The sequence below is a fragment of the Geotrypetes seraphini genome, chromosome 6 (genome assembly GCF_902459505.1).
Source record: "Geotrypetes seraphini chromosome 6, aGeoSer1.1, whole genome shotgun sequence".
Lineage (NCBI taxonomy): Eukaryota > Metazoa > Chordata > Amphibia > Gymnophiona > Dermophiidae > Geotrypetes > Geotrypetes seraphini.
Window position 1 is genome coordinate 181,348,017 of NC_047089.1, and position 20,008 is coordinate 181,368,024.

General features: G+C 43.7%; 1 protein-coding gene across 2 annotated transcripts in view; it reads right to left on the bottom strand.

The window, feature by feature from the left end:
- Positions 1 to 3,004: 3,004 nt before the first annotated feature.
- Positions 3,005 to 20,008, bottom strand: part of LOC117362688 (E3 ubiquitin-protein ligase MARCH5-like) — a 50,284-nt gene continuing 33,280 nt past the window's right edge. For both annotated transcript variants that reach the window (XM_033949492.1, XM_033949493.1), the window contains one exon: positions 3,005 to 4,910. In XM_033949492.1, coding sequence (XP_033805383.1) covers positions 4,722 to 4,910 — 189 coding nt within the window. In that variant the 3' untranslated portion in view covers positions 3,005 to 4,721. The remainder of the gene's footprint in view (positions 4,911 to 20,008) is intronic.

The window sequence follows — 20,008 nt, forward strand, 5'->3', positions numbered from 1 at the left end:
GTGTTTTTCATTTGGATGGTTTTTCAAAAATGGTCAAAAAAGATAGACGCACTAAGGGCAAACATGTCTAGAAAGGTAATTTTTAGATACATTTCACAAAACTTCCAAACTCGGACTTAGATGCCAAATAAAAAATGGCCCTCCACATCAGTCTCCCTCAAGAAGTAAGTTTTCCTGACAAATCCTAAGAACATAAAGTGTTGGAATACTGAGATAGACCAAAGGTCTATCAAGCCCAGTTTTCTGTTTCCAGCCATGGTCAATCCAAGTCACAAGTTACCTGGCAAGATCCCAAAATAGTAATCCTGCAGTTGTGAGTGGAGGTGCTGCTGGGGATCAACTAGTGCCTGTTGCTGACATCATTACTTTGGCACCAAGTAATCTGGAGACTCAATATGGGAAAATGATGCCCAGTCATTGGGCTTTGGATCAGAGGGGCTTTCTTTCTTATTAGTACTATTTGATGGTTTATATAATATAACCAGTGCTGCTGCAGTTTCAATAAAGGAAGTTTCAAATGAATGGAGGAAAAAGCCTCAGATTGGAACCCTTCCACCACCACAGTGGTGGTCCAAGGTGGTTGGGCGAACACCTCACTGGCAAAAAACCTCCAAACTGACTCCCAATAATTGTAAACTTAAAGCAGGGCTGTATTGTGCAAAAAGATAGAGGAAATATCCACTTATCTAGTTAGGTCTTCAAACGGTTGGTTGAAATGCATTAATTTCAATCTTGCCCACTTGATATAGTAACTGCAAATAATTTCTTAAGTGTGTTACTCGGGCGTCTCATTTAGAATTTGCTATTGCTGCCATACAAAAAGGTGAGTTCATAAAATATATCCTTGAAGTGTTATAGAGTCAATATAAGTAGGTCAAGGTAGTTTACAAAATTAGTAGGATATCTAAGCTTGAAATCTTTTGGTGGCCTTCAGAGCTTTCTTGTAGTCACACTGCAGCCCTTTACATGAAAAATGTTGGAGACCACTGCTTTATGGCAAGTTGTTGTCTCTTAGACTGCTAAGTTCACATACATAGTAACCTGGAAGAGTGCATCAGATATGGGGCCTGAGGAGGGAGAGGAGACTATTTATACTATAACAAAGATCTCTATCTCAGCTTTCCTGCTAGAGTCAAAATATGATTGATATGCAAGTTGGTATCCATTCTTCATCTACACTTAATGAAATCTGTTGGAGATGATATAGCCAAGATAGGACCTTCCTAAATATTTGGTAGACATGCCTGAGGCTGTAGGAGTATTGGAGAGATGTAGTTAAGACTGTAAGAGTTGTCATAGTAGGACAGACCCAAGGTTTATCAGACAGTATCCTGTTTCCAATAGTGGCAAGCTCCCAGAGAATGGCCTAATGGTTAGGGCTGCAGCCTTAGCACCCTGAGGTTGCAGGTTCAAGCCCAGCACTGCTCCTTGTGACCCTGGACAAGTCAACACTCCATTGCCCCATTGCTTCTGTGTTTGACTCTGTTGTAGTCTAACATCCATAACAAATTGATTATATAAAGGACAGTGATTGGGAGACAGGTTGGGTTTATTGTAGTCTGGGTCTATTTTCTGACAGGATTTGGGAAGGAAGGATATATTGGATTTATGGGGGTTAGATGCTATTGTTTGCTAAAATTTGATGTTATTTGATGTTATTCGCCGTTTATCTTCATTTTGCTCTTGTACATGTTCCTTATTAACATCAATAAAAATAGTCAAAACAAAGAATGTAACCAGTTACTATAATAACAGTAATTTTGTCAATTTTCTATAAGTTTGCTGTATAATAATGAATATCAAAATTATTTCATTACCCCTTTAAATGAGCAGTATTGGTTAAGCAGTAAAGGCCTTTATGACCAAGAATATATTGGTCAGTCTAGTCAGGTTTTCAAGATATCCACAGTGCAAATGCATGAGATAAAATTTGCATGCACTACCCTCCACTGTATGCAAATCTCATGCATATGCATTATGGGTAACCCAAAAATATTTTTATATCCAAATGAGGGAGTTAAATACACCAATACATCAATCCCAAAACAATTTTCTACTTTACTATTTTTAAAAGTGCATATATAAACATGTCACCAAGGGCTCCTTTTACTAAGGTGCGTTAGGGCTTTAATGCGCGGAATAGCACGCGCTAGACCTTAACCCCAGCATTGAGCCGGCGTTATTCTAGAAGCGTACCGCGTGGTAATTTTGTGTGTGCGCTAAAAACGCTAGCACACCTTAGTAAAAGGAGCCCTAAAATAAACAAATTTTTTTTTAGAAATTTTAATATTGTGAGTGTGCTCAGAAAATGGCTACCATGCAGCTCTCCATGCTCATTTTTTCAACAGTGAAAAAAGCACCCATTTTCAATCATTGCACTTATCTGTAACTTGTCTGTTCTTAATTCCAGTAATGAGCAGAGAAAACTTTAAATGTATTAAGTCCAAATTCATTCCTCCTACTTATAAACTGCAGTCTTCTCCAAAACTATGACTGGCTGATTATGTCCAGAAGACTGAGTTGAGATCCACTGCCCTAAGGCTATAAGAAAGAGGCAGGATAGTAAAATAATACTTCAAAAGAAAAAAAATAGCTTTAAAATTCATCAGCAAAATTAAAAGAAAACCCCAAAAGGTACAACAGCAAGATTCAAACAAAAGAAATCTAAGACAAAGCAGCAACTCCAAAAAGTACGAAAACAAAAAGCTGTTTGTTTTTTAAAGGAAACCAAAATGCCTTTTACTTGCAGCAAAAGGGTTTGATTGAATCAGCCAACCACAACCAGGAATTTAATTTTGAAATCGATGTGGGTTGATTTAAGATTTGGACTTTGCAGCACAATGTGCAAGGTGTGTTGCATGGCCAGGCCTGCTTGCAGGTTTCAAAATTGTCCAATTAATGATGTATGTATTATATCAAAACTCACATAATGAACACTTGTACAGAAATATGTTCATAGCAATGAGAAAGGAAATGCAATATTATGAAACATCCACACATCTTGTTTACGTTCATCTCACTGTATAATTAAAGCCAGACATGTTGCGGTATGGGAGAGAACAATATACGCATCCCTGGATTACTGAACAGGTCTCTGCCTGGGACTCCATGTTTAATACACTTATCTGTGTGTACATTCCCAATATGTCTTGCTACTGCAAAAATCAGTAAGAATAAGAATATAACCAAGTACTATGGATTTAGAATACAAGGTGGTTGTAGAGAGTATATTGGGTGCATTAAGAGAGAAAATGTGTCTCTTTTGACTGTTCAAGGACGAATTATAAATAGCACTGGCATCTCCATGGCAGCTCTCAACAACTTAAATATTTGCTCTCGATGTCCTTACTTACATTGGTCTCTAGGATATACAGTATCACAAAGAGGGGAACTAATAGATTGTTTAGATTGAAATGGAAACACTATTTTGATAATTTTCTGATGGCTTATTTTGCAAAAATGTAAACATATTTATTATTAACATTTTCAATTTGCTTACTTAGAGAAATACCCAAGATATTTTTAGAATTTAATGTTTAACAAAAACCTTTTAAACATTTCAAGAGCAAAGAAACAGGAACTAAACAGCAGCCATCTTATTCTCCAACAGCCTCTATGACTCATAATGCACTGTAGGTCATAACAAAACACTGCTTAAAAATGGAGACTATCTGATTCTCAGATCACATTTTGGTTGCCTGGCAGACCAGACTTGGCTTGGAGTGAATATGAAAACTAATGAGGTGGAGGAAGTACAAGTCCTCCTTTTGATGACAATAACACATATAAATTTTATAAGTGTTATTGTTATCAAAAGAAGGATTTGAAGTGAGATCTGAGCTACGAGTGGTATTAGGCAAATCAAACCTTGCACCGTCATTGTCTTATATAATAAGACATTAACAGTAACACTTCTTATAAAGCACCTACAAATTTTATATTTATATGTGCTTCATAAACAATATTTTAATTTTTCTTTTAAAGTGCCACAGGAAGAAATTCCCTCTGCAGCTTGCAGTTAATAGTCCAACTGCAGTTTCACAAATACATCCAGGGTGGGAGAAGTTAGCCAGTCCAAAATAGATTGTTTAAATGCCCCTGGTTTGTATAATACGAAAGAGAGCAAAAGAGAGAGAACATACTGGTGACACTAAGGGCTCCTTTTACTAAGCTGCGGTAGCGGTTTTAGCATGCTAGACACTAACGCCAACATTGAGCTGGCGTTAGTTCTTGGTGCATAGCTGGTGTTAGTGCGCACGGCAATACAGCACGCGCTAAAAACGCTAGTGCACCTTAGTAAAAGGAGCCCTAAAGGTCAAACGAAGACTGGCAAAAGTAGGTAAAAAAATAACAAACCAGTTTGCTGACAAATGACAAGAGAGCAATTTTTGCCCAAGGAATTAATTTCTTGCAGCTTCTAGTAGGGAAATATTTCACATACAAATGATTACCAACAAAAACCAAGCTTGTCCAAAAAAACAATTCCAAGATTTTACTAGATATTTAAATGTCATCTTTCGGGCAAAAGTTCTGCTGTACCCCATCAGATAGAAGACCTCTTACTGATAAAACTTATGAAGTGCAGAGTGGATCCTTAACTGAGGGAAAGGAGGGGAGAACAAAGGCGGCAAGGCTTCTGCATCCCTTTCTTGCAGGTTACAGGAGTTTGCACAATGTATTACAAAAATCCCAGGGAGGAGCAAGAAGAATTGCTATGTGCATTAAGTGATATTCTCCTCACTACCACTGTCTTCACTGTCTGGTTGCACTGCTTCATCCTCCTCTTCGTCTTCTTCCTCATCCCCCTTGTCCAGGTAGTTGAGGATACGACGGTTAACCTGGATCAAATACTGCTGCTGCTTAAAATATACCTTCAGCACTCCTTTAATTACAATGAAGGCTATCCCACCCTGCCAGGGGACAAGAAGGAGATTAAAGAGAAATACAGTTACTCCTAAGTTATTAATGTCCACCTCCCCTTCCTTTTACTATATGAACAGCAGGAGGTGATGGAGGCAAAAACAGTAGTACAATTCAAGGCCGCATACAATGAGTGTAGACAATCCATAATTACAAAGTGAAAGGAAAAGTCATAGTGCATCTGGCATGTGCTATGAGCTTGTGACCCTACCATAAGGCAGTTACCAGAGAGTTCACTTGAAGGCTGTGCCAATGAAAACCACTTGAGTGCTATCACGTAGCTAAAATGCAAAACTATTAAAAATGAGAGTAAAGCCAATCTGGGGGACCTGAATCTGTCAGCCAATACTGTGCTCTTATCTACTAAAAAATCTTAAAGTAAAACTAACTGAGTGGTGCAAATAACCAATATGACCCCAATACGAATATAATCCACTCAAATGGAGGGGGGCTAGAATCAATACTCCTTTAACTATTAGTATAATTAATTTAGTTGATTCAGGAAAAGGCCTCAGAGTTTAGGAGCACTATACTATGTCGTATCATCGACTCGCATTGTCAGCGTAGTTAAAGTCCACCCGGATACTCCACAATTCAATCATTGGCCAAAAACTTGCTTCTGTACATTTTAAAATATTTTTTCATATCATTTTAAAAAAATATCTTTTTATAATTTATGACTCACAGTTCATTAGTAAAAATATTCATATCCTCTGCAGCAAATACTTGATAATAGACCACCCCAGGGGTTTGAAAAGTGCCAACAGTTCCGGCAGTTTGGATGGCTCCGGTCTTGGTTCCGATAGTTTGATACGGCACAGATAGAAAATAAGAGTGAAAACAGAATATAAAAGCCCTGCAGATAAGTAATTTTCTGTTGGCACTTTTCAAACCCCTGGGGTGGTGTATCTCAAGTATTTGCTACAGAGGATATGAATATTTTTACTAATGAACGAGTCATAAATTATAAAAAGATATTTAAAAAAGATGATATGAAAAAATATTTTTAAAAAAATGTACAAAAGCAGGTTTTTGGCCAATGATTGAATTGTGGAGTATCCGTGTGGACTTTAACTACGTTGACAGTGCGAGTCGATGATACGACATTGCGTAGTGCTTCTAAACTCTGAGGCCTTTTTCTGAATCAACTAAATTAATTATACTAATAGTTAGAGGAGTATTGATTATAGACTCCTCCATTTGAGTGGATTATATAGTATTGAGGTTATCGGCCTCTTTTATAAAGCCACACTAGCGGCTGCTCTGCATTAATTGTCCTGAAGCCCATAGAGATTTAAAGGGATTCAGGGCCGTTGCCACACGGCTTTGTAAAAGAGGCCGTACATCTCTTATCTACTACAGCCATGTAGATACCATTCTGAGACTATATAGCTTGTATACTCTTAGATTCACTAAAGCAGGTGTGTTCTTTGTTTCCCCATAGCATGTGTTATCAAAACCCGTCCCAATTTTCTGTAACACTTGTGCACTGATCCTGTAGCTTGTTATTGAACTTGTAGCATGTGTATTCTAGATCCTGAAAACTTCTGTGTACATATCCTTGTAACCCGTTCTGGGCTCCAGCAGAGGATGAGCTATAAAACTAACTAAATAAACACATAAATCTGATAAGCCAGCCTCGTCTGTGATGGACTCCTGGAAACCCAAAACAAAAGCAAGCGTGAGCCAAAACCGAGTCTGTAAAAACTTGTAGCAGCCATATCACTAGCTGAATGACATTCCAAAATCTCACAACTAGAGCAACCATTCTTCAGAGAGGAGGTGTAACATACTACAGGTAGATAGAAGAAACTGCTCCTGCTGCTGCTCTTAGGGCCACAACACGAAAACTTTAAACTACCCTTCAGATGCTCAACGGTGTTTGGGCAGAAGACCAGGAACTGATCAAACATGGTCTCCTGTAGCTGAGAATTATAAACCAAATGATTTGCTATGTATTTAGGACAAAACAGTGAAATTGTCTGTTCCAGAATATTCATACAACAAATTTTGTATAGAAGGTATACATCAGGGGTGTCCAACTTGCGGCCCAAGGGCCACATGCGTCCCAGTGAAGTATTTTGTGCGGCTCTGGTCGAGGGCGATGCAGTGTTTTCCTCTGCTGCCCCTGGGTGTTTACCGTCTTGCCGGCTCCCTCCTCTGTCTTGCTGCAGCGTTTGTGCGGCCCCAGAAACATTTTTTTGGGCCATTGCGGCCCAGGGAAGCCAAAAGGTTGGACACCCCTGGTATACATCATTATTTCAGCAGAGAGGAAACAATCCCCAAAGTCACATTTCTAATAAACCTGCAAAAAATGTTATTAAAGGAGTAGTGTTACTAATGATTTTGCCATGAAAATTACTTGATTTAAAGCTGTGCCTCTATTGAGCTTGCGATAGAATTAAAGGAAATTAAACAAAAGAAACAGTCCTTACTATCTGTTTGCTACCGTGTTTCCCCCAAAATAAGACACTATCTTATATTATTTTGGGGCCCCAAAAATGCACTGGGTCTTATTTTGGGGGAAATTGCCCAACCACAAACCAACAGCATCTTTCTACCCCCCTGTCATGCAGCCGAACCCCCACCGACCCTTCCATCTCTCCCTCCCCACGACGACCACGAGACTGACATATCATTGACCTACTTCCAAAAGGCAACGTTGCGGCAGCAATCTAAACGGGCTGCTTTGGGCCTTCTCATGTTGGGACATTCCACTGCCACATTGCTGATGACATCATTAGTGATGCGGCAGAGGGACGCCTCGATATGAGAAGGCCCGAAGAAGCCCGTTTAGATGCTGCCTTTTAGAAGTAGGTAATGATATGTCACTCTCGTGGTCGGCGTGGGGAGGGAGAGATGGAAGGGTCTGCTGCGGCATTTAGGAAGATCCCAGCACCAGCAGTGGACTTTTATTTTGCTTTCCGCTACCCCAAAAATAGGGCTTATTTCAGGGCAGGATTAACCAATAGGCCAAGTAGGCATGTGCCTAGGGCCTGAAATGGTCAGGGGGGCCCGATGAAGGAGTGCATCAACATTGTTTCTTCCAAATGGCGATGGGCCCCTCCAGCATCGATCAGCAATGTGGGCCCCCCCGAAAGGCAACGCAGCCCCCCCATCGACAGAAAGTAAGACAAGCAAGCAATGCGGGTAAGAAAGGCAACGGGAACTGTAATTGTGCAAGCGGTGCTGCTTGCCCAAAGCTTCCTGTTTCCGCCTGGGCGCATGGTGGGGGTGGGGCGGGGCAGGGGTCCCAGTGTACATGAGTGCCTAGGGGCCCTCGACGAATTAATCCTGCCCTGCTTATTTTGGGGGTAGGGCTTATATTAAGACCTACCCTGAAAATCATGCTAGGGCTTATTTTCAGGGAAACACGGTAGATAACTCACCTCTGTGATACTATACCATCCTACTTTCTATTTAGGTAATTCCGAGATAACCATCACCCACTTGCACATCTCTCAGTTCTTTGCTACTTCATGCATTTTTCAGAATAAAAAAAAAACAATTTAGCTGTTTCTCAGATGATTTTGTTGTTCGTAAGAGGAAAAAAATGTTTTCTAATGTTCTTCTGTTTATATTTTCTATCTTCAAGTTTTTTAATAGAAAGTTTTTCCAATAAAAACAAAAAACCAGAACAAAACAAAACAACAACTTGGCTCACTACTGAAAACCATTTTGCAAAACCTGCATATAGAACAGGATAAGTTAAATGCCCAGGGTAACCAATACACATTGCAAATCCTAGCATTTGGCGCATAGGCATTAATGTTTCACAGAAATAAAAGTCACAGCCCAGATCACAAAATGAGGGTCATCTAAGGTGGCAGCTGGACCCTGAAATGGGCTAAGGCTTACGATTCCACCTCTAACAAGGTTCCATGTTCTGAGAAAGCCAGGAAAAGTATCAGGGAACTAGAGTAGTTTTAAGAAGGGCAAGGCAAGAGGTCACAGACACATCCCTAAATCAATCCACAACTGGAAAGTTTCATAGTGATACTACTTCAGGAGAATTGATGCATGCACATCTAACATAGAGGACACAAGAAGGAGCATAGAGTATTACCAGGGATAAGAAATCTTTTGGTGTCAGGGAAATAAATTATAGTTAGAATGCCTTTTCCTTTTTTTTTTTGTAATTGTTTATTTATATTCAACAGTATACATATCCATTAAAGCACAGTTACTTACCGTAACAGGTGTTATCCAGGGACAGCAGGCAGATATTCTTGACTGATGGGTGACGGCACCGACGGAGCCCCAGTACGGACAATTTTAGAGTGATTGCACTCTAAGAACTTAGAAAGTTCTAGTTAGGCCGCACTGCGCGTGCACGAGTGCCTTCCCGCCCGACGAAGGCGCGCGGTCCCCAGTTAGGATAAGCCAGCTAAGAAGCCAACCCGGGGAGGTGGGAGGGACGCAAGAATATCTGCCTGCTGTCCCTGGATAACAATTGTTACGGTAAGTAACTGTGCTTTATCCCAGGACAAGCAGGCAGCATATTCTTGACTGATGGGTGACCTCCAAGCTAACAAAAAGAGGGATGGAGGGAAGGTTGGCCATTAGGAAAACAAATTTTGCAACACAGATTGGCCGAAGTGTCCATCCCGTCTGGAGAATGCGTCCAGACAATAGTGAGATGTGAAAGTATGAACTGAGGACCAAGTAGCAGCCTTGCAGATTTCCTCAATAGGAGTGGAACGGAGGAAAGCTACAGATGCTGCCATAGCTCTAACTTTGTGGCCCGTGACAGAACCTTCCAGTGTCAGACCCGACTGAGCATAACAGAATGAAACGCAAGCAGCAAGCCAATTGGATAGGGTGCATTTAGATACAGGATGACCCAACTTATTTGGATCAAAAGACAAAAACAGTTGAGGAGATGATCTGTGAGGTTTCGTGCGTTCAAGATAGTAAGCCAAAGCACGTTTACAGTCCAAGGTATGCAAAGCCTGTTCACCTGGATGAGAATGAGGCTTTGGAAAAAATACAGGTAGGACAATGGACTGATTAAGATGAAAGGCAGACACAACCTTAGGGAGAAACTTTGGATGTGTACGGAGAACCATCTTATCATGGTGAAAAACAGTGAAAGGTGGATCGGCCACTAGTGCATGCAACTCACTAACTCTCCTGGCAGAAATGAGAGCTATTAGGAAGACCACTTTCCAAGTAAGAAATTTGAAATGTGCTGTGGCCAAAGGTTCAAAAGGAGGCTTCATTAAAGCGGAAAGAACCACATTGAGATCCCAAACCACAGGAGGGGGCTTGAGAGGTGGTTTCACATTGAAAAGGCCCCTCATGAATCTAGAAACCAAAGGATGAGCTGAGAGGGGTTTTCCATGAACTGGCTCATGGAAGGCAGCAATGGCACTAAGATGAACTCTGATAGAAGTGGATTTGAGGCCAGAGTCAGACAAGGAAAGAAGATAGTCCAACACCAGTCCCACTGCTAGAGACATGGGATTATGGTGATGTAAGAGGCACCAGGAAGAAAACCAAGACCACTTCCGTTGATAACACTGAAGAATGGCCGGTTTCCTGGAAGCATCAATGATAGAACGGACAGGCTGAGAAAGGAGTGAATGAGCCAAAGTCAGCCCGAGAGAAACCAAGCTGTCAGGTGCAGAGACTGTAAGTTGGGATGCAGTAGTGTCTGCTGATGCTGAGTAAGCAGAGAAGGAAACAGTGGAAGAAGTATGGGTTCCCTGTAACTGAGTTGAAGTAGAAGGGAGAACCAATGTTGCCTGGGCCACCGTGGAGCGATGAGAATCATGGTGGCTCGTTCCCTCTTGAGCTTGAACAAAGTCCGCAGCAGGAGCGGTAGAGGGGGAAATGCATATAGGAAGAGATTGGTCCAATCCAGGAGAAATGCATCGGGCGCCAGACGATGAGGAGAGTAGAGTCTGGAGCAAAACAGGGGCAGCTGATGATTGTGAGGAGCTGCAAAAAGGTCCACTTGAGGAGTGCCCCATTGAGCGAAAATGGACTGAAGAGTCATGGGATCGAGAATCCATTCGTGAGGTTGGAGAATTCTGCTGAGATTGTCCGCTAAGGAATTCTTTTCCCCTTGAATGTAGACAGCCTTCAGGAATAAGTGACGAGCTGTGGCCCAAGACCAAATCCGTTGGGCTTCCTGACATAACAGGCGAGAGCCCGTCCCTCCCTGTTTGTTGATGTAGTACATTGCAACTTGATTGTCTGTGCAAATGAGTAGTACTTGAGGAAAGAGAAGATGTTGAAACGCCTTGAGGGCATAAAACATCGCTCGGAGTTCCAGGAAATTGATGTGGTGTTTCTGTTCCTGGGTAGTCCAAAACCCCTGAGTTTGGAACTCGTTCAAGTGAGCTCCCCAGGCATAGGGGGAGGAATCTGTGGTGATGACTAGTTGATGAGGAGGTAGATGGAACAGCAGACCTCTGGATAGATTTGAAGATGTCAACCACCAAAGAAGAGACTGTCGAAGAGACGAGGTCACAGATATGTGTTGTGAACAAGGATCCGTCGCTTGGGACCACTGGTTCGCTAAGGTCCATTGAGGAGTACGCAGGTGGAGACGTGCGAAGGGGGTGACATGTACTGTGGAAGACATGTGCCCCAATAGCACCATCATGTGATTCGCAGAAATAGTAATCTGTTGAAACACCTGTCGACAGAGATGAAGGATGGTCTGAAGGCGGTTGGATGGAAGGAACGCCCGCATCAGAACAGTGTCCAGAATGGCTCCAATGAATTGAAGTCGCTGGGTTGGAATGAGGTGCGACTTGGGTAGATTGATTTCGAAACCCAATAGTCGAAGGAAGTGAATGGTCTGGCTGGTGGCAAGCAGAACCGCCTGAGGAGAGTGAGCCTTGATCAGCCAGTCGTCCAAGTAAGGGAAGACTTGAAAATTGTGAGAGCGGAGATAGGCCGCTACTACAATCAGACACTTGGTGAATACCCTGGGAGAGGAGGCCAGACCGAAGGGTAGCACCTTGTACTGATAATGGTTTTGATTGATGAGAAAGCGTAGATATTGCCTGGACGCCAGATGGATAGGAATATGTGTGTAAGCCTCTTTTAGATCGATGGAGCATAGCCAGTCGCCCTGAGAGAGGAGAGGGTAGAGGGTGGCAAGAGAAAGCATTTTGAACTTCTCCTTGACCAAGCATTTGTTGAGATCTCTGAGATCTAATATAGGTCTGAGGTTTCCGGTCTTTTTGGGAACTAAAAAGTACCGGGAGTAAAATCCCTGACCTCTCTGATCTTGAGGAACTTCTTCGATGGCGTTGAGAAGAAGGAGGGATTGAACCTCTTGAGCTAGAAGGAGGGACTGAGACTTGTTGGAAGCAGACTCTTTTGGCAGGCCTAACGGCGGAGGAGTCTGAAAATTGAGGGAGTAGCCGTGGGCTATGATAGAGAGCACCCACTGGACGGTGGTGATAACTTCCCATCGAGTTAGAAAAATGTTTAGTCGACCTCCTATAGGTTGCGGAAGAGGACATGAGGGAGGAAGACTGGCAATGCTCTGGAGAAGCGAGTCAAAAGGGCTGAGTCGGTTTAGGCTGAGCAACAGGCTTCATGGCATGCGGCTGTTGTTGGAGAGCCTGTTGTTGTTGCTGCCTCTGCCTCCGAGGCTGAGGAGGATGAGGCTGAATCGGCCGAGCAGAAAAACGCCTCTGATAGGACGTCTGCTGCCTGAAAGGACGAGGAGGAGGGGGTTTCTTTTTGGTTTTCAATAAAGTATCCCACCTCGTCTCATGAACAGAAAGCTTCTGAGTGGTGGAATCTAGAGATTCTCCAAACAGCTCATCACCCAGGCAGGGAGCATTAGCTAGGCGGTCCTGGTGGTTCACATCAAGGTCTGAGACGCGAAGCCAGGCCAATCGTCTCATCGCTACAGCCATAGCAGTAGCTCGGGAGGTCAGTTCAAAAGTGTCATAGATGGAACGGACCATAAACTTCCTGAGTTGCAAGAGACTGGCAGTGCATTGTTGAAAAGCAGAAAGCTTGCGGTCAGGAATATATTTTTCAAAAGAGGCCATCTGCTGGATAAGATGTTTCAGGTAAAAGGAAAAGTGAAACGCATAGTTACCTGAACGGTTGGCCAACTTAGCATTTTGGTAGAGTCGTTTACCAAATTTATCCATGGCCTTGCCTTCTCTGCCAGGAGGGACAGAGGCATATACACTAGAGCCTGCAGATTTTTTGAGGGTTGACTCCACCAGCAGAGATTCATGTGGAAGCTGAGGTTTGTCAAACCCTGGGATAGGAATAACTTTATAAAGTGATTCCAATTTTCTTGGAGCTCCTGGAATAGTAAGAGGAGTTTCCAAATTTTTGTAAAAAGTTTCCCGTAAGATATCATGAAGGGGTAACTTTAAAAATTCTTTGGGAGGTTGGTCAAAGTCCAAAGCCTCTAGGAACGCTTTTGACTTTTTAAAATCAGACTCCAAGGGGGGGAGAGAAAGGGTGTCTGACATCTCCCTCAGAAATTTAGTGAAGGAAGAGTGCTCTGGCTTACTAGCAGGATCCTGCACCGATGGGTCAGCCTCATCCGATGAAAAATCCTCCTCGGTACCGAGGGGATCATCAGAGTCATCCCATAAATCAGGGTCCCGTACCGATGGGAGACGGCCCTGAGATGAAGGAGTAGAGGATTCGGTATGCTTGGTGTTGCGTACTGATTTGCCTGAACGCATCGACACCGTACCCGGTGACTGTAACACGGGACGGGTGTCAGAGAGCGGTACCGGATCAGAGGCCGAGTGAGCCGTACGTCGAACAGACTTCGGCTCCGCCGATAACACAGGCATGGAAATGGAAGAGGCAGATTTAAGCGGTGCCGATAGCGTCGATGCCGATAACATAGGCTGGTTGAATATCGGTACCGCAGGCTCAGTGGGTACAGACACCGGAAGGTTCGGAGTTAGCAGAGCCGGGAGCAGGTGTTGCAATTGCTCCTTAAGCTGGACCTGAAGGATGGAGGCTATACGCTCATCCAGAGACGGTCCTGATGGCACCGGTACCGCTTTTCTCTTGCTCGGTACCTGTGGTGCCGCTCGACGCTCAGGCGAAGTCGATGCCGATGAAGAGGCAGTGACTTCTATAGGAGCGGAGCGTTTGCGGGGCCGGCGCTCAGTCTGCAGGACTTGGCTCACTGCTTATTCGACTGGCGGGCCAAGGACAGAAGGGGATGGCGTCTTAGCCGGCTTACCTGAAGGGTGCAACACCGAAGAGACCTCTTGCGGTGTCGAAACCACCGGTGCCGATTTGGTCGCCGGAGTCAACGCCGGTGGAACTTCCATCGCGGCACCGAACAGAATCCGCTGCTGAATTTGGCGGTTCTTCAAAGTTCTCTTTTGAAGAGAACTACAGTGGGTGCACGTTTCTGCCCTATGGTCCGGACCCAAACACTGAAGGCATCACTTGTGCGGGTCGGATAAGGAAATAGGGCGTGCACACCGCTGACACTTCTTAAAACCCGGTGAAGGGGGCATGAAGGGAAAAACGGCAGTAGCAAAATCGAAGCCCGAGGCTTCGATGGTGCCAACAGGCCCTGCCGGGGCCGACCGAAAAAAATCCAAAAAATAGACTTTTTTTTTTTTTTTTTTTTTTAAGAAAATAAGAAAAGAACAAAAAGTGAATAAATTCACAAGAAAAATTACGCGAGCGGGAAGGGGAAAAAAGAGAGTCCAACAGCCGTTGGAAACACGCGTCTTCTTAGCTCCGCGGAAACTAAGAAACTGGGGACCGCGTGCCTTCGTCGGGCGGGAAGGCACTCGCGCATGCGCGGTGCGGCCTAACTAGAACTTTCTAAGTTCTTAGAATGCAATCACTCTAAAATTGTCCATACCGGGACTCCGTCGGTGCCGTCACCCATCAGTCAGGAATATGCTGCCTGCTTGTCCTGGGATAATACAACATATCCAACAGAGGAAAGAAAACAGTTCACAAGGGCAATCAAAGCACCCAACCCCAATAATATAGTAACACTGTCAAATAATCATAATTATATATCCCTCCCCCCTAACTGGGATAGCTCCCTAACAAAATCCTGTATAACATATAACCAGAAGTCAAGACATCAGAACATCAGGAGGACTCCCAACATCCCCCTCCCCAATCACACATAGAAAACCCAAAATATATCAGCCCATCAATATCTAACCCAAGGTATATCACAGAAACTAAATACCCATCAGCAGGAAGACATTACAACTCCTTACATGGAGATATTTGCCCAAGATCCTTCTACTTCCAGGTAATGCCCCAAATATTCAGGAAATGAGACTAGTTACATGTCATGAGGGCAGTTAATCGAAAATGATTACATACCACACCAAGCAGTCTCACAGTTGATCAAGAGTTGGAGGTGAAGAACTTCTCCACTGTTGTGCCACTACCAATTTTGCAGCTATAAAAGCAAGCATCAGCATCCAGTCTTGGGCGGTAGGTAGAGCCTCGACTCACACTCCCAGTAGCATGGTTGTAGCATCTTTGGGTAACTGATAATTCACCAGTTTACTTTCATAACTAAACACCTGATCCCAGTATCTTTGTAGGAAAGGACAATCTCACCACATATGGAAAAATGTCCCTGGCAGTCCACAGTGTTGCCAACATTTATTACTCGCCTTGGGGTACATCTTGTGCAGCAAAGCAGGGGAATATGCCACCTTATTAACATTTTAAGGCATTTTCAACTAACATAGGAGCATAAGCAACACGGTGCAGCCGTAAGGAGATATAGTCCTGCTCTTTTATGGTGAGAACCCTACCCAGATCCTCTTCCCATGCTAACATATAGGAAGTCTTATTGCCCAAACCTCCTTGTAATTTATATAGCCGAGATATACATTCCCTCTGCACCATCCTTCCCAGAGAGCGCTCATACTCCAAGAGCTCAAAAGCACAAGCCATGGATAATTTACTACGTTGAATGAAATTTTTTACTTGTAGGTAAGGGAAGATGTCTCTGGATGATAAATCATATTGAGCACAGAGATCCGGGAAATCTCGGACTCTATAGTCTTCTATAAACTGACCAAAAAAGGATAAGCCCTGTCTTTTCCATCGTCGAAATAACCCCACCTCGCTCCTCCCAGGTTGGAAGTTCTGTGCATGCAGTAGAGCAGGGGTGTCCAATGTCGGTCCTCAAGGGCCGCAGTCCAGTCGGGTTTTCAGGATTTCCCCAATGAATATGCATGAGATCTCTTTGTATGCACTGCTTTCAATGCATATTCATTGGGGAAATCCTGAAAACCCGACTGGACTGCGGCCCTCGAGGACCGACATTGGACACCCCTGCAGTAGAGGTAAAAGGAAATATCCCCCCCCCAGGCTTCACTAATTTATCTTTAACACTCCCCCAGAAGTTTAAAGTAGATTTGATAAACAGGTTATTAATTGTTGAGATTTCTCCTCCATGTAACCCCACCCATGGTAAATAGCGCAACGTTTGAATCCTCCTCACTACAGAAGTGTCCCCCCTTTTCTACTTCTACCCAAAGTTCAACAGTAGCAAATGACCTGGATTTGAGCTGCTCTATAATAATTTTCTAAGTTGGGAATGCCTAGTCCTCCCTCTGTTTTAAATTTAAACATAGCCCTACAGGCTATACCACCACATATAAAATGGAACATAATCAGATGCAATTTTTAAAAACATGCATGGGAACTTCAATAGGCAAAGCTTGGAACAGATAAAGGAATTGCGGGAGCACCATCATCCATACTGCTTCCATCTGCCCCATCCATGACAGATAAAGCTTATCCCATCAGTCAAAATTTCTAGTTACATTAGTAGTGAGAGGACTATAATTGTCCTTAAACAATGTTGTCTCATCCACTCCTAACTGAATACCCAGGTATCCAATAGGCCCTTTTATCCACCTAAATGGAAGTTTCTTCTGTAATACTGCCACTGCACTCTCCGGGACTGATATATTCAGAATCTGTCTTAGCCAGATTGGCTTTAAACCCAGATAGATATCCATACATGCTCATTTGCTCCTTAAAAGCTATTAATAAGGATTCCGATCCCTCAATGATAGCCAGAATGTCATTTGCAAATAAGGACAACTTATGTTCCACGCCACCAGCTGAAAGACCCCTAATAGAAGTTGTCTATCAAATCTTCTGGGCAAGAGGCTCTGGACAACTTATGTTCCACGCCACCAGCTGAAAGACCCCTAATAGAAGTTGTCTGTCAAATCTTCTGGGCAAGAGGCTCTATGACAAGGGCAAAGAGTATTGGGGAGAGCAGGCACCCCTGCCTTGTTCTTTTCTGCAATTCGAAGACTGAGGAACAAACCCCATTGACCTTGACACAAGCCAGAGGAGTATTATATAAAGAGAGTATCCATGAAACAAATCGTTCCCCCAGTCCCACATGTCATAAACTTCCAATTGACCCGGTCAAATGCCTTTTCCGCGTCCACCGCAACAGCTACCCAAGAAGATCTATTAAATCAAGCCTGCCAGACCAGGTTAAGGACTCGTCTGATCCCATCAGCCGTCTGACGGCCTCCAATAAATCCCACCTGGCCCAGGTGCATCAGTGAAGGCATATGAAACAAAAGTCTATCAGTCAACACGCGTGCCAAAATCTTAGTATCAATCCCTAGAAGAGATATAGGGATAGAAGAGATATAGCTGCCACATTGCGATATATCCTTCCCCAGTTTTGGAAGTATAATAATTCTGGCCAGTCTCATATAATAAGGCAATTGCTCTCCATTCTGTAGGGAATTATATATAAATATAAATCGTACTAATAAGGGAGTAACCAGGGAGCCAAGTTTCTTATAAAAAAAAAAAAAGGTCCTGTAATCCCATCTAACCCAGGGGACTTTTCAGGCTTAAGATCTCTGATGACCTGCTGGACTTCTGCAACCGTAATATCCTGATCAAGAAGGAACCGTACTGAATCCGACAGACCAGAAATATGTAGCTCATTCAAATAATTATGAATATCAGATTCAGTTCCCCGCTGCTGAATCTGTTCGTCATTCAAGAGAAGTGCCCCCTTTTTATCCTGTATGGACATGATATTAGATTGAAAATTTGTTAAAACCAATCTATGCACCAAAAGCTTCCCTGCTCGATTACCAGATTCAAAGAATTTTTGATTAAGGTGCTCCAGTTTAAATCCACTACATTCAGAATATCAAAAAAAATTATTTAACCTCTTCCATACTTTAAACATTCTTCACTCCCTCCCTTTCTATCCATATGAGGATCTGCTACTAAGTTGAAGTCTCCACCCACTATAAGTTGCCCCACTATATCATCAAGTAATTTAGTCAAAACTGAATCCAGAAGAGAGCCTTTTTGGTATTAGGAACATATAAATTCACTAAAATTACTGACTCCATTCAGGCTACCCATCCAAATAACCCATCTACCACCCTCATCTTTCCATTCCCGTTCAGTAATTACTTTAAGATGCTTGGCAAACACAATCCCCACCAGTTCCCTTTTATTTGATACCCAGCTAGATACTGGATATTCCCTCACATTAAATAACTTCTCCCTTGCTCTCAGAAAATGAGTTTCTTTTATGAACCCAATATTCACCTGTAATCATTTCAATTCTTTGAAAAACAGTTGTCTTTTCCATGGTAGATTAGAGGTCTGCACGGGAACGGGGTCTGCGCGGGTCCCGTGGGAATCCCCCCTAACCCACGGGACTCCCAGGGGACCTCCCTCTGGCCCACGGGACTCCCACGGGGACCCCCCTCTAGCCAACGGGACTCCCATGGGGATGGAAGGCTTTGGAAGCAGGGTTCGTCCATATAATATATTGGACACGTCAGCCTTAGTAAAAGAGGGGGTTTATAAGTTAATTATCTGAACAGAAAACAAAAAAAGGGTTCCACCAAAGAGATTCCACAAGGAAAACAGCAGCGCAAACACAAAAGAAACTGTGGAATTGATGATCCTGTCAGAAGTAATTGCTGCTTTTTATGGGGATGGGTGGGAATGGAGGTAATTCCTTGCGGGGATGGATGGGGACGGAGAGGATCTTGGCGGGGACGGGCGGCATTTCTGTCCCCGCGCAACTCTCTATGGTAGATTTAACCCTGTCACATTAAAACTGCAAAATATTAGCATTTCCTCTCCTTGTGACTACCATCTAGAGCAGTGTTTTTCAACCTCTGTTCCGCGGCACACATGTTGCCTGGTGTGCCGTACGGTGCAGACGCTGATTAGGCCTCAGGCCGGGTCCCGCACGCGCTCCCATGAGACTCCCCCGGTCCCCGCTGCTGTTCAGTTTCGATCTTCTGCTCTGACGCAACCGGAAACAGGAAGTTGCAGCAGAGCAGAAGATTGAATACTGAGCAGCCGCGCATGCGCGGCTCTTTGGGAAAGCGTGCATGTCGCCGAAAAACAAAACCTACAAACTAAGGTGAGGCGAAGGGAGAGAGCTGGCTAAACAGTAGGATCGATTGGGCAGGCGAGTGGTGGCTGCGGGGACCGTGCGATCGCTCGTGTTCCCGGCTCAAATTGGAAGGAGGGAGTGAAAGGGAAAAGGATTCTGGGCCAAGGGGATGAAGACGGAAAGAAAAACCCACAGCAGGAAAGAAAGGGAAGGACAGGCAGGTGAGCCAGATGCTAGAAGCAGGGGGGGGGGAAGAAAGAGGGAAAAAAGCTAGATGGGGTTGAAAAGAAGAGACACACTGGTATGGAAGAGGAAGATAGGGGAAATCTGGACACAGGAAGGTAACAGAAAGAGGGGAAATTATGTGCATGGGGCATAGGGACAGAGACATAAAGGGTACATGCCATGGGGATGGTATATGGACACAGGGGGGGGGGGGCAATGACAGATACATAGGGGAGATATTAGAAATGGAGTAAATAGGAGCACAGAAGCGAGATGGTTTGTGGGGATGGGACAGGGACCGAGCTCGCAGGCTCCAGTGGCTTGCACAAATTACATTGTAACGTGCCATGAAAATAAGAGGGAGGAAGGTAGATAGATAAGCCACGTGAGAGGAGCTGAAGGGTAGTAGAAAGGAACAGATGGTAAAGGAGGGAGGGAAGGGTGGTGGTAGAAAGGAATAGGACAGACATTGAAGGAGGGTGGAGAGGAACAGACCCC